Source organism: Cucurbita pepo, chromosome LG18 (assembly GCF_002806865.2).
Source record: "Cucurbita pepo subsp. pepo cultivar mu-cu-16 chromosome LG18, ASM280686v2, whole genome shotgun sequence".
Taxonomy (NCBI): Eukaryota; Viridiplantae; Streptophyta; class Magnoliopsida; order Cucurbitales; family Cucurbitaceae; genus Cucurbita; species Cucurbita pepo.
In genome coordinates this window covers 2,740,217-2,766,988 of record NC_036655.1, presented here as the reverse complement: position 1 = coordinate 2,766,988, position 26,772 = coordinate 2,740,217, and the positions used below count along the sequence as shown (strand labels likewise).

The 26,772-nt window shown below is 36.8% G+C and overlaps 3 protein-coding genes across 6 annotated transcripts; 1 reads left to right on the top strand and 2 right to left on the bottom strand.

Moving 5' to 3' along the window:
- Positions 1-1,717: 1,717 nt before the first annotated feature.
- LOC111779798 (stomatal closure-related actin-binding protein 1-like) lies at positions 1,718-12,182 on the bottom strand. 2 transcript variants are annotated; one of them, XM_023659951.1, is made up of 13 exons: positions 11,863-12,182; positions 10,199-10,517; positions 9,218-9,346; positions 7,481-7,573; positions 7,080-7,220; positions 6,153-6,221; positions 5,825-5,908; positions 4,862-5,042; positions 4,665-4,781; positions 4,492-4,550; positions 3,057-3,191; positions 2,818-2,967; positions 1,718-1,991 (listed from the first exon to the last, which is right to left on the bottom strand). In XM_023659951.1, the coding sequence occupies exons 2-13, from the start codon at positions 10,478-10,480 to the stop codon at positions 1,947-1,949; spliced, it is 1,485 nt and encodes a 494-aa protein (XP_023515719.1). In that variant the 5' UTR covers positions 10,481-10,517; positions 11,863-12,182; the 3' UTR covers positions 1,718-1,946. The 2 variants fall into 2 exon arrangements, with proteins under 2 accessions (XP_023515719.1, XP_023515718.1); XM_023659950.1 differs by having other exon boundaries at positions 10,199-10,497; positions 11,863-12,181.
- Positions 12,183-17,279: 5,097 nt separating this feature from the next.
- On the top strand, positions 17,280-21,911 carry LOC111780514 (ABSCISIC ACID-INSENSITIVE 5-like protein 2). Of its 2 annotated transcripts, none has more exons than XM_023660938.1 (4): positions 17,280-17,525; positions 17,860-18,556; positions 18,643-18,714; positions 21,638-21,911. In XM_023660938.1, exons 2-4 carry the CDS (start codon positions 17,891-17,893, stop codon positions 21,716-21,718), a joined length of 819 nt encoding a protein of 272 aa, XP_023516706.1. In that variant the 5' UTR covers positions 17,280-17,525; positions 17,860-17,890; the 3' UTR covers positions 21,719-21,911. The 2 variants fall into 2 exon arrangements, with proteins under 2 accessions (XP_023516706.1, XP_023516707.1); XM_023660939.1 differs by having other exon boundaries at positions 17,296-17,525; positions 17,855-18,556.
- Positions 21,912-23,290: 1,379 nt separating this feature from the next.
- Positions 23,291-26,352, bottom strand: LOC111779550. Of its 2 annotated transcripts, XM_023659611.1 has the most exons (4): positions 26,269-26,307; positions 25,608-26,238; positions 24,765-24,954; positions 23,291-23,932 (listed from the first exon to the last, which is right to left on the bottom strand). In XM_023659611.1, exons 2-4 carry the CDS (start codon positions 26,201-26,203, stop codon positions 23,726-23,728), a joined length of 993 nt encoding a protein of 330 aa, XP_023515379.1. In that variant the 5' UTR covers positions 26,204-26,238; positions 26,269-26,307; the 3' UTR covers positions 23,291-23,725. The 2 variants fall into 2 exon arrangements, with proteins under 2 accessions (XP_023515379.1, XP_023515378.1); XM_023659610.1 differs by having other exon boundaries at positions 25,608-26,352.
- Between the last annotated feature and the right edge of the window lie 420 nt (positions 26,353-26,772).

Here is a 26,772-nt window from a genome sequence, read left to right as displayed (position 1 = left end):
GAAAATAAATATAGTACGAACTACTATTTTATTTTTTTTAAAAAACAAAAATTTAAATAAATGACTCGAACAACCCGAGCCAATCTAACTTAATAAAGGTTGTTCGGGTTGAAAAAATTTACAACCTCAACAATTGACTTAGATCTAAAAAGTCTCTCAACTTAACTCACGATGACGAACACCGCTACCTTATTCAAGGAATTAGTAATATTTCTTATATCTCGACGTCTGAATTTTTATCGGTCCTCGATTTAAACCTTTATTATATTATATTCTAAAAAGTGTCGAATATAAAAGGAAAAGTATTGAAAAGATAAAATATTTGGNTTTTTTTTTTTTTTTTTTTTTTTTTTTTTTTTTTTTTTGGGACAAAAATCTTATCCTTTAGAATGAAGAACATAACTACAAAATGATTCTCGTTTTCTCGTTCTTATTTTTAGATCAAATTACTTTATAACCTATCTAATACGTTTTTGAACTTTTAATTTTTTGTTTAATCGATTTATGACGTATTCAATTTTCTAAAAAAAAATTATTCGATATATTAGATAAAGATTGAAATTTATATCCCGACATTAAATTTTAAAGTTTCTATTTATTAGATTCATGAAATTTTAAAAATACCAAAAACAAAAAAAAAAAAAACACAAAATTTTAAGAATCTATTAAACATAAAATTTATAATTTTAAGAAGTAAATTTAAATTTAATTAAAAAAAATTATTAATAAATGTAGAAAATTAATTTTTAAATTGTGAAAATTGAAGTCAAAAGATAAAATAAAAGATTGATTAAAGGAAAAATATTATAAAAAAATTGAAGAAGAAATGGGTAATTTAATTTATTTAAACCTTTAAAAAGTCAAAATTTATGTTCACATAAGTATTTTATAATTAGATTTGAGAATAAACTAATTCATTTGATAATTATTAAACCTTGGACTTTAACAATTGACATCATAACATGTCTTAGCTTTCTTGAAAATACTTTTTTTTTAGGGTAAAATACTTTAATCTAATGCTAATTATTTACGGTATTCATTTTAGAACTTTCGGATAATTCTTTTTAGTTCGATGATATGTGGGGTCGAGATCGAAATTATACATTATTAACCAATTGAGCTACGTTCGGTTGACGAAAACTCAAAATATATATATATATATATATATATATATATATTCGCGTAGATTTATTTTCATAATTATTTTTTTGATTATTTATTTTTCAACTAATTATTCTAAATTTTAACTATTTTGAAAATAATTCTCAGAAATAGACAGAAATTAAGTTATAAATTTTTATTAAGTGTTTAAAAATAAATAAATAAATATTTTACGAACTAACATTTTACTTTTATTACAAGAACCAACACAATCCAAAGAATTTACAATTGTGTTGGATTCATTATTTAATTAAAAAAAAAATTACAATTGAGTTAGGTCTAATATGTCTTAATCCGACCCATGAACACCTCTATTTGATCTTAACCAAAAAGTCGATAAACGTATAAAATAACAAAAACGTCGAACTTCTTCCTCCTTCGACTACAAAAGTGAGTCTCTTCTCTTTTCGATTACTTCTTCCTCCTATGGCTACAAAAGCCCGTTTCTTCGGCGCTTTTCGATTACTTCTTCCTCCTATGACAACAAAAGCCAGTCTTTTCGACGCTTTTCGATATTTATAGCTCGGTATCGAACTTAAAAAACGAACAGAAACAGTCAAGTTAAACTACAAAGCTTCATTCATGCAAATGTGAATCATGTTAAAGTAAGAACAGAGGACATACTTTGTTAGGACTCTGAAACAGAAAGGCAAACAAAAAAAACAAGATGCCTTAATGTTAGAAGGAAAGAAGGGTCACCAAATTCTACTACTATCAAATGTTGACTAATAATAGGAACTAACAACAATTTACATTTAGGGGAGATCGAGATCTACAAAGGTTCATCAGTTCGGTGATGGAGCTCGGTCGTTGGGTCCAGCAAGAACGATCTGCTCAAAACGAGTATGTATGTATATAAGCATAAGATCCAAGATCCAGAAGAAAATGGAAAATGAAGGGGTGAAACTGATACTCGAGAGGAACGATGGTGAATCTCTCTCGATATCAGTTTCGTGTTAGCATGCAAGTTACTAGAGTTTTCTTTGGTTATCAGACTACTTTTGAATCAAGATCAAAATCTTTTCCTCTACTTTGAGAACCGTGTGAACAGAAAGTGCAAGTGACTTATCCTACGAGAGTTTCAATGAGTAGATCTTAGTTCTATGTTTCAACCCTTTTGTAACTGTCCAAGCCTACCACTAGCAGATACTGTCTGTGAGATCCCACATCGGTTGGGAAGGAGAACGAATCATTCTTTATAAGGGTATGGAAACCTCTCCTTAGCAGATGCGTTTTAAAAACCTTGAGGGGAAGCTCGAAAGAAAAAGCCCAAAAAGAACAATATCTGATAGCGGTGGGTTTCAGTCGTTACACTGTCCACTTTGGGCTTTCCCTTCTGGGCTCTCCCTCAAGGTTTTAAAATGCATTCGTTTGACGGCGATACATAACGGGACAAAATGGACAATATCTGCTAGGAGTGGGCTTAAGCTGTTACACCTTTATAAAGAACTATTGGTTAGTTGATAGTTCGTTTTAAACATAAACTCCGTTTACTTGGGGTCAACTTTCCTCCCGCCCCTTTCATCCTATCAATGAACGTTTTATTTCCTATCATAATAAAATATTTCAAAACACTCATGTATTCGACATCCTACTAATCGGTACGTGAAGATTTCATGTTAGTAGTGTTGTAGTAGAGTGTGAGGAGGAACGTACATTGCAATCAAAAGCGAACCTCCTGGCTAGCATTATGGCTGCGTTCCTGTCTCTCTCGGATTCGAATGCTAATACGACAGAAAGATCTTTCGTAGCTTGCCAAAACAACGCTTGAGCTGCAGCGTTGCCACCGCCCCGAACTCCACATAACTAAGGCCAAGAATGAGAGTTAGAAGAGACCGAGTAAGCCAAGATGCTTACATCCAAACTGATACAATTCTTACTGGTTTACAAGTTACCTGCATTGATGAAGAATAGAATTCTTTAGCGATGGTGTTCTTTCCCTTGCAGAGCTTTATCCGCATCTTTCCGACGTGGAGCGCGTGGATCGACTCGGATGGATGATTCACTCCATTCAGCTGAGTAAGAACTACCTGAATTGGAAAAAACACAAGAAAGTTTACCTACTCCATAAAATAATGTTGCTCGAGACGAACGATAAAAGATTTTAAACATGAAATCCAGCAAGGGACCATACATCACTAGGATTCCTCTCCAACCCTTTAAACAATATGTTATTTCGCTCACTCCAACCGGCCATAAGAACCTGTAACGGTCCAAGTCCACCGTTACCAGATATTGTCCTCTTTGGGCTTTCTCTTTTGGGCTTCTCCTTAAGGTTTTTAAAACGCGTCGGCTAGGGAGAGGTTTTCACACCCTTATAAATAATGCTTTGTTCCCCTTTCCAACCGATGTGGGATCTCACAATCCATCTCCCTTCGGGGCCTAGCGTCCTCACTGGCACTCGTTCCCCTCTCCAATCGACGTGGGATCTCATGATTCACTCCCCTTTGGAGCCCAGCGTCCTCGCTAACACTCGTTTCTCTCTCCAATTGATGTGGGATCTCACAGAACCGATCATTTTCACGAAAAGGAGGATGAAGGAGAAACTCCTTGATCATAACACTAGTGCTCCTATGTCGAGCTAGCGAAAAACCAAACGTTTGAAAGAAAAAATTCCAAATGAATCTCGTAAAATCACATCTCCAAAGAAAATGTGATTTGGGTCTTCCTCCACCTTCCGATAGAGAATACAACAACACGAGTCAACTAAAGAGGGCGTTTTTTTTGCAAGCCGATCCTTAGGATTAGCTCGGCCATGTAAGACTTGCAATGTAAACAACTTCACTTTCCTTGGAATCTTAATCCTCCCTCGGGTAGAAAAAATCAACTCATGAAAGGGAGGAAGAAAAACTCTTCAAAGGGTTGGGACTCCACACTCGAACATCCCTTTCCCGATCCTAAAAATGAGCTCCCCAAGAAAGGCCAAGAGAGAGATAACACCCGTCGCTTTCCTATCGGTCAAAGCGCGATAAAACCCAAACTAAAAGGAAATTGAGCTCCCCAACCATACCAAAAAACTAGACACCACACGATTTTTCAAGGAAGACAAATGATAGAGACGTGGGAACGCAAAACAAAGGGTTCTATCCCCCACCCATAATGGAGCAAGTGAGCAAAGAAGGGAGCTCAAAAAAATATCCTTCTATAAATTCTGAGAAGTGTCGTTGACCCTACTCGACAACCACGAAAAAGGACGAGGACCAAACTAGGCAGCAATAATCCTATTCTAGAGAGCTGGCAAAACACCAAAGCCATTTGACAAACAAAAAAAACGTAACTCATACCACTCCTGCATATGACAAAATCGACATAAAGAGAAGGACAACGTACATTAAACTCAACATCATGTTTCCGCACGAGGGCCTCAACATAGCTTCCCAGACCAGCAGCTGTTCGAAAAGCCAAGATTTAGTTTCGTTCCACGAATTCATGCAAAACAATCGCCAAACAACGATAGCAACGAAAACAAGAATTATTGATTACGTTATATGCTTCGTGTATACCTGGATCAATGGGGCCAGTGGTGGTCAAAGTGATTCTATGGTCGTCTAAATTAACGTCAGCTTGCAATATTTTCCCGACGTCAAAAGGTTCGGGAGCGTAAACTGATTTTGTAGCTCCTATGATAATAAAACGAAGAAATATACTGAGCATTTAGCGTTACAAAATTAAAACTTAAAACCTTATATGTTTGGAGTACCTGAAATAAGTTCTTTCTTGCCACCTTCAGGTGCTATGCGGTACCATTGGATAGAGCATTTTGAAAGGTCTGGAGCTGTATCACAAGAAGATTGGATACGGAGATAAGAACCCAACAACTCGGCACCATCTATCTCGTAAAAGTTGGAACTGTCTCCCATTGCCTTCTTGCTTATTGCAAGCTGGAAACAGTGACGGGATAAAGAAACGAGATCAGGATAATTTAATAAATAAATAAATAAAACAGAATCTATACGTGCGTGAATGAAATGAAATCGGGACATCATTACGGTGAATTTGCATAAGGTCTTTAATAAGTTCTTTGAGAGGGTTGCATTAACGTTTTTTTTTTATTTGAGAAAATTCCTTTGAGAGAGTTGTCTTCTTTGAGCTTTCCCTTCCGGGCTTTCTCTCAAGGTTTTAAAACGCGGCTGCTAGGGAGAGGTTTTCACACCTTATAAAGAATGTTTCGTTCCCCCCTCCAACCGATGTGGGATCTCACAATCCACTTCCTTTGGGGTCCAACGTCCTTGTTGGCACTCGTTCCCCCCTCCAATCGACGTGGGACTCCCAATCCACTCCCCTTCAAGGCCTAGCATCCTGACTGGCAGGTGTCCACCTCCCTTCGAGGTTCAACATCCTCGCTAGCACATCGCCCGATGTCTGCCTCTAATACCATTTGTAATAGCCTAAACCCACCGCTAGCAGATATTGTCCTCTTAGGGATTTCCCCTCAAGGTTGTAAAGCGCGTTTGCTAGGGAGAGGTTTTCACACCCTTATAAAGAATGTTTCGTTTCCCTCTCCAAGCGACGTGGGATCTCACAGTGTTCTTTTTAAATTTGCATACAAAAGGATCGGTCTCAAGCCACATGCAGTACTTCCAATTTCCAAAACTATTAAGCCAGCATAAAACAAAAAATCTCAGAAATAGAAATTGCTCATATCACAAGAGAACAAACTTACTTCTTTCTGAAGTAGTATAGAATACTTCGACTTCTCCGCAAGTTGCCGTCTCAATGCCTGAAGTTCATGTTCCATGTCCATAACCTGCATATACGCAAGTCTTAGACATACTTTACCAAATGAGCAGGAGAAGACAAAGAAAAGTCAACTAAATCCCGAGCCACAAAGCTAGCTGGCATAAACATGCTATCAAATTTATCCGTGCTTAAAAGGACCACATCGAGAGTCGATCTTTGTCAGCAAACAGATGATATATATTCCACTTAAATCAATTTAAAAGAGATATAAGGGTAAGTTGTATGATAATAACAGTATCAAGAATGAGGACCTTGCTTGGTTGGTGGAGCATTTTGATCCTTCTAGCCTCTTGAACCTCCTTCATTAGTTCCTCCAGGTCCTGACATGTTAATGAATTGTGCTAGATGAGCTATTGAAAATAGATGGGGAAAAAAAGCTGCAACACAATGCACCATATAATCAGATAAGAAAACCTAAGTTTCTTCTCTCTTTCTCACCCCTCTAGTAGAAAACATAAAAACATATAAATATAACCAAAAAAAAGTTTTTAAGAATAAAAAGACGAGGATAAAGAATCCTCCAACTGAAAACATAATATAGAAACTACAATAAAATTTCCCATGAAAAGAACGTAGAGACATAAGTAATACAAAAATTCACAGATCCCACATCGATTGGAGAGGGGAATGAAGGTTGTGCAAACCTCTCTCTAGCACATGCATTTTAAAGACCTTGAGAGAAAGCCCGAAAGGGAAAGCTCAAAGAGGACAATACTACTAGCGGTGGGCTTGGGTAGTTAAAATAGTATCAGAGCCAGACATTGGGCGATGTGCCACCCCGAAGGGGGTGGACACCGGGCGGTGGGCTAGCGAGGACGCTGGGCCTCGAAGGGGGTGGATCGTGAGATCCCACATCAGTTGGAGAGGGGAACGAAACATTTTTTATAAGGATGTAGAAACCTCTCCCTAGTATACGCGTTTTAAAAACCTTGAGAAGACTGAAAGGGAAAGTTCAAAGAGAACAATATCTGCTAGCGGTGGGCTTGGACTATTACATATACGTTCTCAAGAAGTAAGTTAATAGCCCTATCCCATAAACTCCTCAATCATTAAACTACCAGCTACCAACTAGAAAGCTCTTAATGTTAACTACAACTCTATCCCATAAATTTTCATAAGAGAATAAACAAAGGAAAACACAATAATTTCTGCACGTGCAATAATTGAAAAAGAGAAACCTGCTTCCCAGCTGCACGAGACGTTCGTTCATGTTCTTGAAGGGCTTCTTCCACTCTCTGAACTGCTTCTCTTGCATTTTCAATTTCTGCACGTGCAAAAGCTCTTTCCTGATTGACGAGTTTCTTAGCGTCTTCCGATGCCTACACAGCACAATAAACTTTCAACATTGGAACAGAAAAAAGTATGAACAAATCATTTGTGAAAGACCAAATTTTAAAAAGCAAATAATTCATTCAACATCATATGCAAAATTAAAATCAATCTTCATCTTGTAGCCATATGCACTGTAATTTAAGCATTAAACAATTGTTCAACACATGTCCAACGAGTATTCGAGAGCCAGATCCCCACATGACCAACAAGTATGTGTACACAAATTTAATTAGAATGCTTAACAAACCTGCTTAAGAAAATTAGCTAGCTTCTTCACTTCAGCCTTTTCTTGTATTAATTCCCCTTCCCGTTGAGTAAGTTGAACTGCTAAAGCCTCCACCTGCAATATGCAGATTCAAGCACCAAATTGTTATACTCGATTTCACAGATGTAGGCTTACGTAATAAAGTGACGAGAAAAGTCCGTGCCAGTATGGTACTTAGTACAGATCCGTTGGCAGCCATGGAACACAACATACCAACTCTATCATGTAGGGATGAAGATTATTTTTCATGTTTTTCGACGTAACAATCACATAAAATTCCGGGCGCGTCCTTAACCCTTATGCAAAATAGCAGATATTCGAAGCAGATAAATTTAACTATATGATACACAAGCCAAAAGTCTAGCCAAATAATTGCTATCATTGGAACCTTTTTCATGTTACATGGCCGACTACCTTGCAAGCACAACTCAAGGATACTTCATCCAACACCAATAAGGGTTTTCTTAATAAATTCTTTTAGAAATTTAGATTTGTGTCAAGTAAGCCCGAACTTTAAATTTTATCTAATAGACTCTTAAACTTTTAAATTTGGGTTTAATAGGTCCTTAAATTTTATAGAAGCTCAAATAAGTCCCTAAACCTTTTATTTTGTGTCTAATAGGTTCTTGACCCGTTCTACACTTTTTAAAATGTATGAACCAATTGGACACAAATTGAAATTTAATGTCCTATTAGACATGCATTTAATTTAATGTCTAATAGATTCGTTAGTTTTAAAAAAATGTTAAATATGTCTGTAACAGTCCAAACTCACCACTAGCAGATATTGTCCTCTTTGGGCTTTCCCTCCTAGGTTTCTCCTCAAGGTTTTAAAATACGTCTACTAGGGAACCCTTATAAGTAATGCTTCGTTCCCCCTCCAACCGATGTGGGATCTCACAATCCACCCCGCTTAGGGACTAGCGTCCTTGTTGGCACACCGCCCAGTGTCTGGCTTTGATACCATTTGTAACAATCCAAGCCACCGCTAGCAGACATTGTCCTCCTTGAGCTTACTTTCCGAGCTACCCCTCAAGATTTTAAAACGCATCTGCTAGGGAGATGGTCCAGCCCTACTCCGACCAGTGTCTCGCACCGTTTGGTGATTGACTTTGATACCATTTGTAACAGCTCAAGCCTACTGCTAGCAAATAGTGTACTCTTTAGGCTTTCCCTTTTGGGCTTCCCCTCAAGATTTTAAAACGCGTCTACTAGGGAGAGGTTTCCACACCCTTATAAAGAATGCTTTGTTCCCCTATCCAACCAACGTGGGATCTCACAATGTCAGAGACATATTAGACAAAAAAGTAAAAAGTTCAGGGACCTATAAAATTCTTTTAAAGTTGGTCCTATAAGATACAAACACGTAAATTTAAGACTAAACTTACAATTTAACCTTATTCTTATTTTCCTCCGACTTTTAAGCTGTGCAACCTTCCTCAAAAGTTACTTGAAAATTTCAAGTTCTAACTTACTTGGTCGAGAGATGTTAAAACATAACAAGTACCCAAAACTATCTTGTACAGATATGGAGTCTACGCATGACATGCCATTGACGGCATAGTAAGGCAGGCTCAAAATGTTCTATTGCATCAACCTAGATGAAGTTCAAGTTTCAACTTACTTGTTGGCCAAGATAACTTAAAAGTACTGCAAATCTAAAAATCAAGTACAAGATTTCCAAAAGCATGTTCTGAAAGGTAACATCATAAAATTTACCATTGCAATTGCTTCCTCTACATCATCCTTATTCCTTTCGGCGACACGTCCTCTTAATGCTTCCAATGCATCCCTAAGCTTCTTCAATAGGACATGTTTTTCCAGTGAAGCTGCCTCTCTTAGTCTAGCCTGAATTGCACAAATAACTAGATTATATTTCGCACATTTTCGGTATAAACGTCAAATTTCAGATTTCCCAAAGTTCAGTCTTCTTAATCATGTTATCCTTCTCGATAAAAGCTTGGTTTCTTATAAAAAAAAAAAACAAAAAACAAAAATAAAGAAGAAGAAGAAGAAGAAGAAGATTTCCCCAAGTTAGAGAGTGAAACAGAACTATGAAAGAAGAACTCACCAAAGGGAACTGATCCATATTCTTCAACTTACATCAAATCAAGCAAATGAATGGATCAAATAAATATAGTTTTACTAATAAGATTTTGATATCTAAAGAAAGTTTAAATGTATACGCAACAGTGAAACAAACTCTTTTTTCATTACTCATTTACATGAGATACGGGTTTATTAACCGCTAAAGAATTAAAAGAAGATAGTTTTAAAAGTACGATTTCTCATTTTAATTCAAATATAGGCCTACCACTAGAAGATTTTGTCCTCTTTGGGCTTTCCCTTTCGGGCTTCCCCTCACGATTTTAAAACGCATCTGTTAGGAAGAGGTTTCCACACCCTTATAAGGAATGCTTCGTTTCCCTCTCCAACCGATATGGGATCTCACATGTCTATAATAGGTGATTATGTGTTTAATACACCCCGATATTTAGAAGTGTCTGATCGGTTCCTCCAATAGTTGAATGATATGCCAGACACAAAAATTTGAATCTAATACATACATGAACTTTTAAGCATTTTCCAATAGATAGTAATGAAGCAATACCAAAACAGATATTTAGCTTATAAAAAAATTATGTACAAGGGTTTTCTTGTTTTGGTAGTAAACATAACTTTTCATTGAAAAAACCTAACCTCTTCAGACAACTTAGCAGCAGCAGCCAAACCCTTCTCAAATTTATTGGTCAAGTCTCGAACCGAGAGGCGTTTCTGCTGTTCCAAAAGTTGGGCAGCCTCGCAAGCAACGACCTGCCTCATAGATAGTACTTTGGGATCATCTACTGCCTCCACAATCTGATTGTTAGCTCCAATTTTGTAGTTTGGAAAACGACTGGAAGCAAATATCACATCCGCTGATACAGCTGAGACACCCTCTCTTTGCATTGTGTCATTATAAGTACGGCTTATCCTTGTCATTTTCTAGGCCGCCTACTCTGTAAAACACCAGATTTGTCTGTTTAGCAGAAAAAATAGAACCAAAAGAACCCATAAGTGAAATATGTCTTTTAACAGCAAATTTATTTCTAGGGAAATTGAATAATTTTGCTAAAGATTCGCCATGAAACTATGGAAAGAAAACAAGATGACAAAATATCAAGCTCAGTAACGACCATCTAGCTTAGCTATAATAGCCCAAGCTCACCGCTAGCAAATATTGTCCTCTTTGGGATTTTCCTTTCAAGCTTCCCCTCAAGGTTTTAAAACATGTCTATTAGGGAGAAGTTGTCACACCTTATAAGGAATGGTTCGTTCCCCTCTCCAACCGTTGTGGGATCTCACAATCCACCCCCCTAACGACCATCTAGCTTAGCTATAATAGCCCAAACTCACCGCTAGCAAATATTGTCCTCTTTGGGCTTTTCTTTTCGAGCTTCCCCTCAAGGTTTTAAAACATGTATGTTAGGGAGAGGTTTCCACACCCTTATAAAGAATGGTTCATTCCCCTCTCCAACCGTTGTGGATCTCACAATCCACCCCCCTAACGACCATCTAGCTTAGCTATAATAGCCCAAGCTCACCGCTAGCAAATATTGTCCTCTTTGGGATTTTCCTTTCGAGCTTCCCCTCAAGGTTTTAAAATATGTCTGTTAGGGAGAGGTTTTCACACCCTTATAAGGAATGCTTCGTTCCCCTCTCCAACCGTTGTGGGATCTCACAATCCATCTCCCTTGGGGGCTAGCGTACTCACTGGCACACTGCCCGATGCTTGGCTCTGATACCATTTGTAATAGCCCAAGCTCACACTAGCCGATATTGTCTTCTTTGGGCTTTCCCTTTCAAGCTTCCCCTCAAGGTTTTAAAACATGTTTGTTAGGGAGAGGTTTCCACGCCCTTGTAAGAAATGCTTCGTTCTCCTCTCCAACCGATGTAAGATCTCACATTAGCTTTGTCGAATCAATCATTCTTTCAAAAACTTCAAAAAAACCTCAGACTTTTTCTTTCTTATCTCGATAGAAAACAATAAACATCATTGATTACTAATTGCCTGATGCGTTTCTCTATTTTCATAAAACACCCAACAGCCATCACAGAAAGCATCCATTCCAAAGAACACAAAAACACGAATTGGTACCCAAAATTAACCTATCAAAAACCACGAGGAGACAAACAATGCAGCAATTTATAACAACAATTGACGAACACAGTCACACACAAACCACAAAATGTGCAAAAAACCAGGATAAACCCATAGAGCGAGAGAGAAAACAAGCACATAAGCAACAAAAACCCAAAACACATAGAGAAAAACCCATTATAAATCTCAAAATTAGACACAAAATGGTGAAGTTTAGACTTACAGACGACTGAAAACACTCTGTGAAGAGGATTTTCGGATCGCTGATTCTCGGATCAGATACGCAAGAAGCTCCTCGACTCGATTACCAAACAGAGCCAGAAAAACTGAAATATTAATTGAGAGAAAAAAAAAAAANAAAAAAAAAAAAAAAAAAAAAAAAAAAAAAAAAAAAAAAAAAAAAAAAAAAAAAAAAAAGTAGCTGTTCGCTTTTTGAAAAACGATAGCAATAGAGAGAGAGAAAGAGAAGCCGCAGTGTTTGTTAATTTGGGTAAATTGGAAGAAAGACCGCGGAGTCATAGGGTTTGAAGGTATCGGCCATGGCGGGTCCTCCTCACCACATCATTTCTTCTTCCATTTTATTGTCTTTAAGGATGGATTTAATATCTTTACCAAAATAGCGAATATTTAGATAGCGGATTGAATAATGTAATTTTATAAGGTCAAATTCTAAGAATTTATCAAATAAGGTAATTCAATTCGAACATATCTTTATCGATCGTTATATAACCCTATAACCCGATCACCCGAGCTATTCAACCTAGACCATGAAGGTTGGGTTGAGTTAATTTTTTTTTAGTTGGGTTGAAATTTTGAAAAATAAAAAATTCGATTTGGTTTGCAGGTTTAGATTTTTGGGTCGGGTTAACCCGACCAACCCTAAATAGGGTTATAACCCAACTCAACCCTACTAAAAATTTGATTTGGTTTGCAGGTTTAGATTTTTGGGTCGGGTTAATTGGACCAACCCTAAATAAGGTTATAACCCAACTCAACCTTACTATACATTTTGATTTTTGGGTCGGGTTAACCCGACCAATCCTAAAATAGGGTTATAACCCAACTCAACCCTACTATACACTTTGATTTTTGGGTCGGGTTAACCCGACCAATCCTAAAATAGGGTTATAACCCAACTCAACCTACTATACATTTTGATTTGTGGGTCGGGTTAACCCGACCAACCCTAGGGTTATTACCGAACTCAACTCTAGTATACATTTTAAGAATATTTATAGTTTAAAATTTATGATATTTACTGTAAATGTTTTAAATTTGAACATTACCGGATTTTAGATATTCGTATAACATGTAATGTGTATAAGCATGATTTTTTAAATATTTTAAAAAACAACCTGACAATCCAACTCAAAAATAGTGTTGGGTTGAGTTGGATTGCAACTCTATTTGGATTGCACTCTTTCCTTCCTCCGATCGATGTGGGACCGCCACCAAATCGTCTCGAGCCCAGCGTCTAGCTCTAATACCATTTGTAACGACCTCCTTCCTCCAATCGATGTGGGACTGGCACCAAATCGTCTCGAGGCCAGCGTCTTGCTCTAATACCATTTGTAACGGCCCAGATCTACGTTACCAAATATTGTCCTATTTGGGCTTTCCCTTTCAAGGCTTTAAAACACGTCAGCTAGGGGAAGGCTTTAAAACACGTCAACGTAGGACATCACATTACCACCTTTCAATTTGAAAAAAAAAAAATAAAAATAAAATTATCGTAAAATATCCAAAAATATTTGTACGTCGTATATTAAATAAAATTTGAAATTATTCAAAATGTGACATTATTTTTCATACATTGAACCATTATATTTTGAAAGAGGCTCTAATTTGTCTTTACAAAAGAGTTAAATTAAATGATTTGATAGAATGAGACACCCGAGTTTTTATAAAGATCAACATGGAAGTAGTCATTTCAAGTATTTTTTTCGTACATATATTCCAACCAATTTGAGCATAACTCAGTAGACAAAATAAGTCGACTAATTTCAAGATTTAAAAAAAACTATATAGTTAGCAAATGTCCCGAGCTACAAAATATTCGAAAGTAGGTTCTGCTTGATATAGCCGTTACTTCCACCTATTGATTTATTTGATCTGTTACCTAATTTTACGAGTGTTGAAAAGTATTAAAAAAAAATCTATAACTCGAATTTGATCAATAATTTAAATAAAAAGCACATATTTCAAAAAACCAAATAATTATCGGACGGAGTTCGAATTATTGAACGTTTGATATTTTAAAAATTATAGCTGAAATTTAATTTTGTTATAAAAAAAATTCTAACCCGAACATAATTAAGTGGATAAAAATATGAATTAACGTCTAACAAATGAATAATTCGATTCCCGCTCACTAATAATTTGATTCCCGCTCACCGACTTTAAAAATAAATAAATTTTGATATTAAAAGAAAAAGAAAAATGAAAGCATCATAAGTCCCATCATATTTTTTAAAAGATAAGGATTAACATATAAAATAATTATAAAATAAATAAGAATTGTTACAAAAATATGAAAAGGCCAAGGGACCAAATTGGGAATATAATTACAAGATGATCACAGCCACAAGTTTCACTTCCAAACACATTTTCATCCAACGGCTCAAAGTCATTGCTTCTTTCTTGAACGTCAAAAATATTTGCCCAACAGACATTGTGTTCGATGACGTCCCATAATGTCTTATGCTTGTAAATTAACACGCATCTTTAACGGTAACGCTATGTAGTTGCTCTGTGAAAGTAATAGGTACTGAAGCATTACATTTTCCTCATTTATTATGTCGATGACGTCTCATACGCCTTCTACTTGTAAATTAACATGCATATTTAACGATCACAGTGTGTAGTTGCTCTTTATGAGTAACAGGTACTGAAACGTTACATTTCCCTCGTTTATTATGTTCGATGACGTCTCATACGCCTTCTGCTTGTAAATTAACACGCATATTTAACGATCACACTGCGTAGTTTCTCTTTGTGAGTAAGGTACTGAAACGTTACATTTCCCTCGTTTATTATGCTTGACTCATACGCCTTCTGCTTGTAAATTATCATGCATCTTTAACGATCACACTGCGTAGTTGCTCTTTGTGAGTAACGGGTACTGAAACGTTACATTTTCCTCATTTATTATGTTCGATGACGTCTCATACGCCGTCTGCTTGTAAAGTAACACACATCTTTTACAATCACACTGAGTAGTTGCTCTTTGTGAGTAATGGGTACTAAAACGTTACATTTCCCTCATTTATTATGTTTGATGACGTTTCATATACTTTCTTCTTGTAAACTAACATGCATCTTTAACGATCACACTGTGTAGTTGCTCTCTGTGAGTAACGGGTACTGGGACGTTACACTTCCCTCATTTATGCTTATATATATAATCTCGTTTAGTAATGTTCTAGTTTTCTATTTCTTATATAACGACCCATACTCAGGATTTGACATCTAGATTCGACACTTGATGATTCTGACATTTTCTTACATCATCTACGACATGGTCACGTTACATACTTATCACTTCTAAAAGTGAAGATTATCTCTGGACTCGATACCTGATGACCCCGACATTTTCTTACATTCTCTGTGACATGGTCACCTTAATTGCTCATTACTTCTAAAGAGTGAAAACTATTCTCACAGACCAATAGGAATTATTCCAACATGTTTTGTTCTCGCTCACGTGCATTCTAGGAAAATTCTCAAAAGGCCACCCAACATAAAATTGTTACAAAGTAAAATATGCTCAACTATGGAGTTTACATGTTGAACGACCGAAAAAGAAGGTGTCATTGTTGGTATAGATAATAACTTTAATTTGGTTTATAATAATAAATCATATTTTTTTAAACTAATAAAATTATTTTAAAATGTGGGACTTAAAATTATTTTATAAAAAAATATTTAATCTATTTTAACATTTATAAATATATTAATATAAAAAAAAAATATATGAAGTCAAATTGAATAGAACTCGATGAAAATTTATATCAATTTATTGGTTCGATAACGAAGGTTTAAATTCTCGTACCCACTCATCGTACTAAAAAAAACTTAAAACGTTTTAAACAATAAAAAAATTAAATTGAAATAATATCTCGATATTATTAACTAAAATATATTGAGAATATAATGCATCTTTTAATACAATACGAAGATTTGAACTTTCGAAAGTATAAAAAACTACGATTTCGGGAGTACAATGGTTGGGTTGTGATATAGAAACCCTAGCTAGTTGAATCTATACGAACGTTTGTAAACGCTTTGGATATGCAAACCCCTAATTCACAAATGCTAAACTCCGAAATCAAGTTGATTTTACACAAATGCTAAACTCCGAAATCAAGTTGATCTTATTCCAAATGATCGTAACCCTGAGAATTTGATCTAACAACCTTATCGAAGAACAAGATCTATAGATCTAAATATCTAAGCACTCCAAAACGTTAAGAAATTACTCTAGTAAAAAGTAAGATTCAGATTACTTCGTTTATCGAATATCTCAAGACAAAAACACATTTTGAGATTCCAATCACTCAGATTGATCATGTCAAGTTTGAATGATAATGAACATGCCACAAACTACCGTAAAAAACTTAGTTATTAGCTCAAAGATATATATATATATATATATATATATATACACGCCACCAGACATATGAAAGTTATAACTTTCATATTTTATGACCATAATTAGTCACTATGTAAATATAATCTTAAATTAAATAAAAAAAATTAAAATATATTAATGAAGCATCGTAACTCTATCCAAAATTGCAATTGAAAATAAATGAAATCCATATTTTCGGGAAGTTTATATTACATGATTGAGAGGACTTAAAGAACTCAAATAGGGTTCGGATGACAAAAGTCCTGTATTTTCAGGTTGGGCCCGGTTCGGAGTCGAGTTGTTCATATATTTTTTAATAATTTAAGAATGTCACACTACATCACACTCGGTTCGGAGTCGGGTTGTTCATATATTTTTTAATAATTTAAGAAAGTCATACTCGTTCACAATAATAAAATCATAAAACTCAAATATCAAACATTCACATGTCACACTACGTCACACCCCGGTTTGGAGTCGGGTTGTTCATATATCATATTCGTTCACAGTAATAAAATCATAAAACTCAAATATCAAACATTCACATGTCACACTATATCACACCTGGTTCGGAGTCGAATTGTTCATATATTTTTTAATAATTTAAGAAAGTCATACTCGTTCACAATAATAAAATCATAAAACTCAAATATCAAACATTCACATGTCACACTACGTCACACCCCGGTTTGGAGTCGGGTTGTTCATATATCATATTCGTTCACAGTAATAAAATCATAAAACTCAAATATCAAACATTCACATGTCACACTATATCACACCTGGTTCGGAGTCGAATTGTTCATATATTTTTTAATAATTTAAGAAAGTCATACTCGTTCACAATAATAAAATCATAAAACTCAAATATCAAACATTCACATGTCACACATATCTTACGAACGTCGTAATAATATTTTTAGATCGATCAACAAAACAAAAATTGTAACTCGATATCAAAATCAAATTTAAGTTTGAGATTGATAAGTTATGGAAATGGATATGGCACAAGAAAACGCATGAACATTGTCAGGAACGAGGGTGCATCCAATTCGAGCACAGAAATCGAAAAAGCGAAGAATTTAGTGGGTTCGTGCGTGCATCTCATAAATTTTTCTCTCCGATTATCATTCCCTGATAAGGAAAATACGTGTGTAACAATTCAGGAAAGTTGAAGAAAAAATCATTTAACTCTTCATTTTCTTCCTTCCACTTGTCGTCTCAGATCCAATCTATTCATCTCCTCGCTGCCACAGGTGCGTATTTCTAATCAATTTCTTCATAAACTTATTTTTTCATGGATGTTTCTTTATTCAAGAATCTCAGTTCTCCTACTGTAGTGATGCGAAACAATCGGTCCTCAATGTTTATGTTTATGGATTTATCGATCCTTGATGTTTCTCGAGGAATCGGGAAATCGAGAGACGATTGCGAGTATCTCTGGCTTGATTCTGTTGCGTTTTGTATGAGAATCGTATTTAATGATCAATGATGTACGGATGTTTATTGAAATCGACTTTTGTGTGAATTAGTTTTACTCTGGATTCTACGGCTAATAGTGAAAATTTGATTGTGATGATGATAGATCAGACCTTGAGGTTGGTTTTTGAAAGCGTTGTGGATGGGGATTCAAACGATGGGTTCACAATTGAACGGCCAACAGTCCCATTTACAACCTGCCTCGTTGATGAGACAAAATTCATGGTATGGTCGAACTCTTGATGAGGTTAAAAACCAGTTAGGTGAATTGGGGAAGCCAGTAGGGAGCATGAACCTTGATGAGTTTCTTCATAACATCTGGGCAGCTGAAGACAACCAATCCATGGAAATGGAGAGTGAAAGTTCCTCTTCGGCGTATTCTCTGCAGCGTCAAGCCAGTTTCACACTGGCTAGAGCGTTGAGTGGGAAGACTGTTGATGATGTGTGGAGGGAGATTCAACAAGGGAAGAAGAAGAAGAAGAAGAATTGTGAAGATTTGAAAACTCAGAGTAGCGTGACTACACTTGGTGATATCACTTTAGAGGATTTCTTGATACAAGCAGGGCTTTATGCTGAGGCTTCTCCAAGTCCCATTATGAGCTTGGATGCCATTGATTCTATGGATGAGCAGACTTTTTCACAGAAAATCGGCTTGTTGTCGTCGTTCCCTTCGCTTGGCACACTGTCAGATACAACACCAAAACGGGGAAGGGATCCCTCAGACACATTTGAGGAGACTATGGACCGGAGGCTAAAGAGGAAAATCAAGAACAGGGAGTCTGCTGCTCGATCTCGAGCAAGAAAACAGGTCATTATTTGGGAAGCTTTTCCTGTTAAAGGACTAATTATTTCTTATATTTAAGCAATATAGCTGATCCTTTGATTCAAATGTAGGCGTACCATAATGAATTGGTGAATAAGGTCTCACGCCTTGAAGAGGAGAATTTGAAACTCAAGAAAGAGAAGGTGATTGATTTTGTTGCATGTGAATTATTGTGTGATCATGCACCAATATGCCTGCTTGGTTTATTGAATTTTAAGTTTCAATGACAATTCTATGATTGGGGTTTTAATTTTCAATAGGATGGGAACAAAAGAGGCATTCATTAATGAAATAATCCACATTCTTAAGGAATCATTATTAGTTTATCACTAGGTCAAAAGGAAAAAGGGCACAAGGAAAAAAGATGTGCTAAATTTTGGTGCCTATGAGTCGGCCAATAAATTAGTACTCACCTATTTAGCTTATGTTTACAAATTAGAAACGAGAATGGGAGGATAAAAATACTTTTCCTTCTCACAATTCTTGAAAGGTCCCACTGTAACAACCCAAGCCCTTCGCTAACAGATATTATCTGGTTTTGGCCGGTTACGTATCGTCGCCAACTTCAAGGTTTTAAAATGCGTCTGTTAGGGAGAGGTTTCCACACCCTTATAAAGAATGTTTCGTCCTCCTCTCCAACCGATGTAGGATTTCACAATCCACCCCATTAGGGGGCCCAACGTCCTCGCTGGCACACCGCCCAATGCGTGGCTTTGATACCATTTGTAACAGCCAAGCCCACCGCTAACAAATGCTGTCCGTATTGGCCCGTTACGTATCGTCGTCAGCCTTACGGTTTTAAAACGTGTCTATTAGGGAGAGGTTTTCACACCCTTATAAATAATGTTTTGTTCCCTTCTCCAACCGACGTGGGATCTCACATAAACCATTTCGTTTGTCACCTATTTTGATAAAGACAGAACTGAGGATCTTTGGGATAATACTGATGTTTGTTGGAACTTGGGCTGAGGAGGTATCTTAATGCGATGGAAATTGAAGAATGGCTCTCTTTAAGCACTCATATTGATGTCTTATTGATAAGGGCGATGGCAGATTTTGGAATGTAGATTTCCTGGGAACTCTCTATTTCTTCTTTGCTTAAGCATTTGACTAGAAAATGCAAGGTTTTGTCAAATCATCTCCACTTTTATTTGTGATTTCTCTTTGACCTCTTCTCCTTAGAGGCTGTAAAGAATGATAAAAGAATTTTAATTCGGACATCTCTCACTCTTGCTATATTTTGTGCACAAATAATGACAAAATGTGATAGCATTTCGTGTTGCTGTGCTCTTTTTTAAGAGACTTTGGGATATCTGTCGTGAAGCTTTTAAGCTCAATAGGGTGGAGAATTTTATGGCTCTGGTTTCTCTTATGAGAAAAAATAACTGAGATAGTTGCTGCAGTTATTTGGTCTGTAAAAGTAACTTGAGATTCCCCATTAACACGGGAATAGGAGACAACTTCCTTTCCTTAGATATCATGGAAGGACTAGGCAGTGGTAATAGTAGGAAGAGAAATGAGGCACTTTTAATGGCTGAGGAGATTCCCCATTAACACGGGAGTTGTTGAACTAGACAATAGTTAACATGCCCACATGTATTCTTTTATGTCTCACTGAAATTGGTTTCTCGTAAAAGAAAAGAAAAAAAAGAAGGAACAAGAAAATAGTTAGCATTTATGGGAGTGATAAGGGGCACAAATCAAACTTAAGCATATAGGGAGAGTTTTACCATCAGAATTGGATGGCAAAAAAAATTTATTCTGCCATCCTTGCTCGTACGGGGAGTACGCAGCTGAACGTGATAGCTGCCCCCACTAGATGGACTGCCCAAAACCTAGGACTAAAATTTAATTAGAAATCTACAAAAAGATAGACTGAAGCTCAGGATCACAAAATGTAAGACAACAAGCCCCGGACTGGATGGATGATCACCCCTCTCAAATTTTCCTATGCTGTAAGTGGTAAAGTACCAAAGAACTATCACTGTGATTAGTAGGGTGAAAATACCAAATCCTGGAATATAATGGCATGGAGCTAGGCTGATAACTGAGTCTTGAGTGGAGAGAATTCAGTGAAGTTTTGCAGATCTTAGGGAGAATACAAGTGGGAAGGTGAAGATAAGAATATCTGGAAGTTACTACAATTTAGAATTTTCGGGTAAGGCCCCTGTTCACCATTTTGAGAGCTGCTAAAGTTGCCCTAGAGGGTGAGGGTGATCTATCAAAGATAAAATCAGAAGTGTTCAAAGAAGATAGAAGTTTGTTAGAAACTATGTCCTGAGGGAGTAAATATGGTCGAAGGGATTCTGAGCAACGGATACTTTAGACTATTGCTGTAATGGCAATCCTATAAGAATGGAATATTTACCGATGAAATAATATTGTCTCTCTCATTTGCTTGTCAGCCGATACAAAATTGGCCACCATTATTCTGATTGGCTTAGTATACTCCTAAGGTTGTTAAAAGACAACAACTTAATAAAATCATAATTCATAGTGTATAGATATGAGATTCAATCAACCTCAGATAGGAAAACTAGGGATTCCTGCTAGGTAGCCGGAATCGTGGCCTCAGGACTGACACCCGAAGCTCCTCGAGTGGGGACCTTCTTCTTTGGATACAACCCCAGAGGTTCTGTGAGTCCAAAGACGCCTAAGGCAAGCCCAAAAGAAGATTTTCCTCTTCCTACATCGATGTTCTGGTGGATAAAGCGTACTCGAAGAAAACATTAGTCACATGTCTTATGTATGAACTGCAGCAATTCAATATCGAAGTGCAAAGAGGATCTATTCTTAGTTTTTAGCTCACCTCATTCAGTGTTTAGTTTTCGACTCTCGGTTTGATTATGCTTGATATTCAATGTCCGCTTTGATCAAATGCAAGTATATTTCGTCTTCTTCATTGATGAACTAGATGCAGATTTGTTGTTTTACCACTATGTATATATAGTTTTGATTTGTGTTTCAAATGATTCTTGTGCCTGGTTTTCTCTCTCGCCATCTCAGTGAACTAAAACAATGTTATGTTCTTTCAACAACTGACCCTTTTTTCGTCTAACCAAGTAGGAATTCGAGAACACGATGCAAAGCAAACCAATCTCGGAACCGAAGTATCAGCTGCGAAGAACTAGTTCAGCCTCCTTCTAAGCTGCATCTTTGGTAGAAAAGGTATTGGTATGGTGGGTATGTAGGGAGAATGTTGCAGTAAGGTATACTACAGAGAGTCAGCTGCATGTTTATGGCTCCAACGCTGAATATAGTTTGGTTTTACATGTACATTATTTATTGATCCATATCTAATTTTCAGCTATAGAGAGCAGCAAAAGTTCAATGCTCATAATCCTGCTTCTGTTTCTGTTTCTGTTTCTTTGGCACGAATGCCAAGCAATTCCCATCTGAAACTACACTTTTTTTTTTTTAAGGTTATTTGGTAGTTCTCTCTTTTAAATGGCTAATAAAGAAAGAAAAAGGAAAGAAAGGTATGCTTTCAAACCGAGCAGCTCTAGAAGTTCAACTTGTTGAGACATACATTTTCGATTAAGAGGTAAGAAATTTGAATCTCTCCACTAGTTGAACTAAGAATTGCAAAAGACGACCTAGCGTGGAGGAATATTTCAATAAAAAATTTGTTGAAAATATTTAAATTAATAAACAAACATTTTACTTGTTATAATCTTAATCTTCTCATTATTATTTTAGTTCTCATTATTATTTTAGTTCTTACTTTGTTAATTACTTTGTTAATGTATCTTGTATTCTTGCACTAGAATGGAAATGTGAACTAATTTCTTGTCTTGATATAATTAGATTTCATTAATTTCTGGTCTTCATATAATTAGATTCATTTTCTCACGTCCATGTAATTGGTACCTAGTCAGTTGGAGAGGGAACGAAACATTCTTTACAATGGTGTGGAAATCTTTCCCTAGTTGACACGTTTGAAAAACCTTGACTAGCTGACACGTTTTAAAAACCTTGACTAGTTGACACGTTTTAAAAACCTTGACTAGTTGACACGTTTTAAAAACCTTGACTAGTTGACACGTTTTAAAAACCTTGACCAGTTGATACGTTTTAGGGGAGCCCAAAATGGAGAGCCCAAATAGGTCAATATCTGCTAGCAACAGGCAACAGGCTTGGGCTGTTAAAAATGGTATAGAGTCATTACCCGGTGATGTGCTAGTCAGGACGTTGGGCCCTAAAAAGAAGTGAGTTGGGGGTCCCACCTCAATTAGTGGAGGGAATGAGTGCCTGCAAGGACGATGGGCTTAGAGAAGGAAATGAGTGCTTGCAAGAACAATGGGCTTAGAGAAGGGAACGAGTGCTTACAAGAACGATGGGCTTAGAGAAGAGAATGAGTGCTTGCAAGAACGATGGGCTTAGAGAAGGGGAACGAGTGCTTGCAAGGATGATGAGCCCCGAAAAAAGTGGATTGTGAGATCCCACATTGGTTGGAGAGGAGAGCGAAACATTAAGTGTGTGGAAACTGACGCAGTTTAAAAACCTTAAGTGAAAACCTGAAAGAGAAAGTCTAAAGAGGAGAATATCTACTAGTGGTGGATTGAAAGAGAAAGTCCAAAGAGGAGAATATCTACTAGGGGTGGACCTTAGAGCCGTTACTCAAAAATAAAAAAATCAAAAGTGTAATAAAAACAAAAAAAACATAAGACGATCTTCATACTTAAATTCCAAAACTAGACACTTCTCTCAGCAGTATTTCAAAAGAACTTCAAAGCTCCATTTTTAGCTGATTTCTTGATGTGCATTTCGTTCCTATCAGTTTCATACTTTCCCAATCCGATCTGGTTGGCTGTACATAATGAAACAACTTTCCTGATGAAAAGAGTATCGTTCTCAGAGGAAAACAAAACCTTCTAAACCAAAACCAAACATAAATTCCCTCCTATGACCTAACATTATAGATATCAATCGTCTCCCAAGTTAATACTCATTCTTCTTCTATGAGCTAAATGCATAACTTTCAGTTTGCTTCATGCTATATCAGGCAAGGATACTCTGATTACAATCAGCACTTGCAGCAAACATCAATATGACCAACATAATATCATACTTGGAGAGCATGAGATGCATTTTTCTAATGGTTGCAAACCTTTTCGAGTCGGGCAGATGGTCCGAGAAGTAGCTTGCATAGAGTTAAATCCTCTTCAAGCGTGTGAGAGATGGGGAAGCTGCAACTTTTTCCTCCTTGAAGGGTTGAGTTGAAGAATCAGAAAGATTAGGCATCCTTGAAACACTACCTTTTCCTTTCTTGGCATTTGGCCCAAATTCCTCTATCATGTATTTCCACCCATCTAGCGGTCTCCGACGACTAAATATATGGGTCTTGATGAAACTAGCAATCTGCACATGAAAACGAGCAACTGGGTAACGAGTACGCTAAGGAGAGAGTTTCTAAAATGGAAAGAAAATCCAGAGCAACAACAGTGTAGAGGGATAACATAGAGGGGCGTGGTGAACTTCGAATGAACGAAATGATATCCTTGATTAAAGAAAGTTAAGATTGTAACATCACACTATCGGTAGTTCATCAACCATTTCAATTGTAAACAATGCAATAACACTAGTCCTGTCATAGACGAGTCAGTTATAGTTCTCTTCTGCGATTTTTCTCGCCTAAGAGTTTTCCAACCCGGTCTCAGTGAACCGAGCCAGAATTTGACAGCTACAACCAGAAAGATCAGAAAATTCTTAGTTCTTAATCCATGTTATATGCATACTACCTCTGGATTTAGTTGAAATGATACCACGAGCAATTATTTATTGTTTCATTCAATAAATGAGCTATTATATTAATTATACGAGAAGCCATAAAGTCTTAAGATTATGTACATTTCAAGCTTGGTAATTTAGCTTACAAGAATGGTCTTCAACAGAGTTTTGGGATGTTATATTGCTTATTTTTTTAGTTCAATGGGGGTGGGTAATCTAACATTTGACCTCTTGGTCAACGGTATATGCTAAAACCAATTAAACTATGCTCAAGTTGACAAAAATGTTATATCGTTTATCTAAGTGTTCTTTGTTTCCTTTGTGTTGCGTGATTACACAAATTTTCTTTTCCCTTGTATATTTCATCTTTCTAATGACACGTTCTGTCACTTATCAGAAGAAGCCTTTTTCGTTAAAGAAAACGTGGTAACAACAAAAGAAAAACGAGGAAATATTAACACACCTGAAATTTGTTGTATGCAATACGACGATCGAACTCCTGAAGAAGAATGTCTTCTTCCCTTTGTGTCATCTCCCATACATTTCCCTCCTGGCCTTTGGATGTCGTTTCCCATCCATCTGGTTTGTTTCTGAACTCTGAGGAACTTGGAACTTTTGAATGGTTTAAATCATCATTGACAGACTCAAAAATCCTGCAATCATAGCAGTTTAGACTTGTTGTGCTAGCTCAAGAAAAAAATGGAAATAAAAAAATAGCTAGGCAGTAACTTGGAGACATTTTTTCCTTATTGTGTTCTTTTTACAAGTGAGTTTTACGGGCTGACTGGACCCGAAGCCTCTCCAGCTCAAACATTTACGTTTCTAGTTAGAGACCAACGTCTTGGAGCAAACGTTGGATCCATTCAAGGACCTACTAGTTTAGGTAAATATCTAATGCGTTCATGACCAGGTTTTGAGCTACCCCTCCTTAGATTATGCTCACGACCATAACATTAATCTCTAGCTCGCTCGGGGTACACCAAGCCAGCTCTTAAAGACAAGGGTTCTAAGTTATTATCATTTGGGCTTAAGGTATTGTTAAATTCAATACCTCGCAGTGGGCATTGGTCTCTCTAACTTTTTGTAATTGTCTATTTGGTCTAATTCTTTTGGATTGGAACCTTTATTTTCTAAGTTAGTGTTGGAAATCCTTTCCATAGAGATGATTTTTCTGTGTTCTTTCATATATCTCAAAAATTTGGGGTCGAATCCAATTAACAAACACCTTTACTAATGATCAGCAGATAAACACCACAAACATGAGGATTTAACCATTTGCATTAACAAAAGAGAAAGAGGAACTCACTCAGAGCAGCTATCCATCAATCTTTCAATGTCATCCCCACTGCCTGTAATGGAATCCCCCAACCTAGCCTCCTCTTGCTTCTCAATCTCCTTCATCCACAAATTAGCATGAATCCTCTGTTTCTTCAATCTATAATCCTTCTTAATGTTTTCCAAGCTATAAAGCGACCCGCCGCCACCATCACCATCACCTTCCATCTCTTGCTGATCCACTCCTTGTTTCTGCGTTTGAGATGCCTTTCGCCTCTCGTTCCAATTCTCATTCATATCCTCAACAAACGCTTTCGTGTCTGCATCCACATCCGACGGCAACACAATCGTAGGGTTTCCAGACGGGAAGTTCACATCGCTCTCCCATGGCGCTTTGTTCTTCGGCGAAAGGTCTTGCGGAAGCCAAGCAGATTCCCAAGTATCATTCCACTCATCGTCGCCATTGCCAAACTTCCCGAAACCGGAGGTAGGGGAAGAAGATCTGCTTGACAAGGCTCTACCGTGGAAGGATGAACCGAAATGGGTTCGTTTGATTTGCAGAGGCAGATCAAGAACTCGATTCTTATTCGTTAAATAGAATTTTCCAATGCGATGAAGGGAATTCATGTGTGATTAACAAATGAAATAAGAACAGAGATTCGGATTGGAGAAACCTGGTTGAAGATGGAGAGGATTGGCGGCCACAAATTACTGCACAGTGAGACCAACAAGAAAGCCGAAGAGGTTGGGAGAAAGGAAGCCGGAGAGGTTGCTGATTCACTCCCTTGTTTTTTATATTAAAAAAAGTTCCATTTTTTTTTTTATAGATATTATCGATAAATGTGTACTAATAGTTTCGTGAGTAACGGTAAGAGTATTTTTGAAACAGTCTCTCCAACGCATAAATGGTTGGAAATTCACGTTTTCATCATCTTTGGTAAAATCACGTCCACCGCGTAGACATTCATAAACTGCTCTACCATAATGTAGATATTCATAAACTGCTCTACCATAATTCTTAGCAGATAATCCCAATTTTGGTTTTAGAGGGCGACCATACTTCAATTTATCTCTTTTAACCGGGATACCATGAGGCAGGCCTTGGAAAGTTTTAATAGAAGCAGTAGGGATTCGCAAATCCTCTCGACGTAGAGCATGCAGAGCCTTGAATCCAAATACATTACCCACAATGGAAG

What these genes read in the sequence shown, in the direction of transcription:
- LOC111780514 (XM_023660938.1), top strand. Translation starts at nt 17,891, where the DNA reads ATGGGGATTCAAACGATGGGTTCACAATTGAACGGCCAACAGTCCCAT. An exon ending in GATCTCGAGCAAGAAAACAG is followed by an intron (nt 18,557 to 18,642) that starts GTCATTATTTGG and finishes ATTCAAATGTAG; the next exon opens with GCGTACCATAATGAATTGGT. An exon ending in TGAAACTCAAGAAAGAGAAG is followed by an intron (nt 18,715 to 21,637) that starts GTGATTGATTTT and finishes CTAACCAAGTAG; the next exon opens with GAATTCGAGAACACGATGCA.
- LOC111779798 (XM_023659951.1), bottom strand. Translation starts at nt 10,480, where the DNA reads ATGACAAGGATAAGCCGTACTTATAATGACACAATGCAAAGAGAGGGT. An exon ending in TAGAGGAAGCAATTGCAATG is followed by an intron (nt 7,574 to 9,217) that starts GTAAATTTTATG and finishes TGCATATTGCAG; the next exon opens with GTGGAGGCTTTAGCAGTTCA. An exon ending in TGCTCCACCAACCAAGCAAG is followed by an intron (nt 5,909 to 6,152) that starts GTCCTCATTCTT and finishes GCGTATATGCAG; the next exon opens with GTTATGGACATGGAACATGA.
- LOC111779550 (XM_023659610.1), bottom strand. Translation starts at nt 26,203, where the DNA reads ATGAATTCCCTTCATCGCATTGGAAAATTCTATTTAACGAATAAGAAT. An exon ending in TTGATGGATAGCTGCTCTGA is followed by an intron (nt 24,955 to 25,607) that starts GTGAGTTCCTCT and finishes CTATGATTGCAG; the next exon opens with GATTTTTGAGTCTGTCAATG. An exon ending in TTGCATACAACAAATTTCAG is followed by an intron (nt 23,933 to 24,764) that starts GTGTGTTAATAT and finishes TTTCATGTGCAG; the next exon opens with ATTGCTAGTTTCATCAAGAC.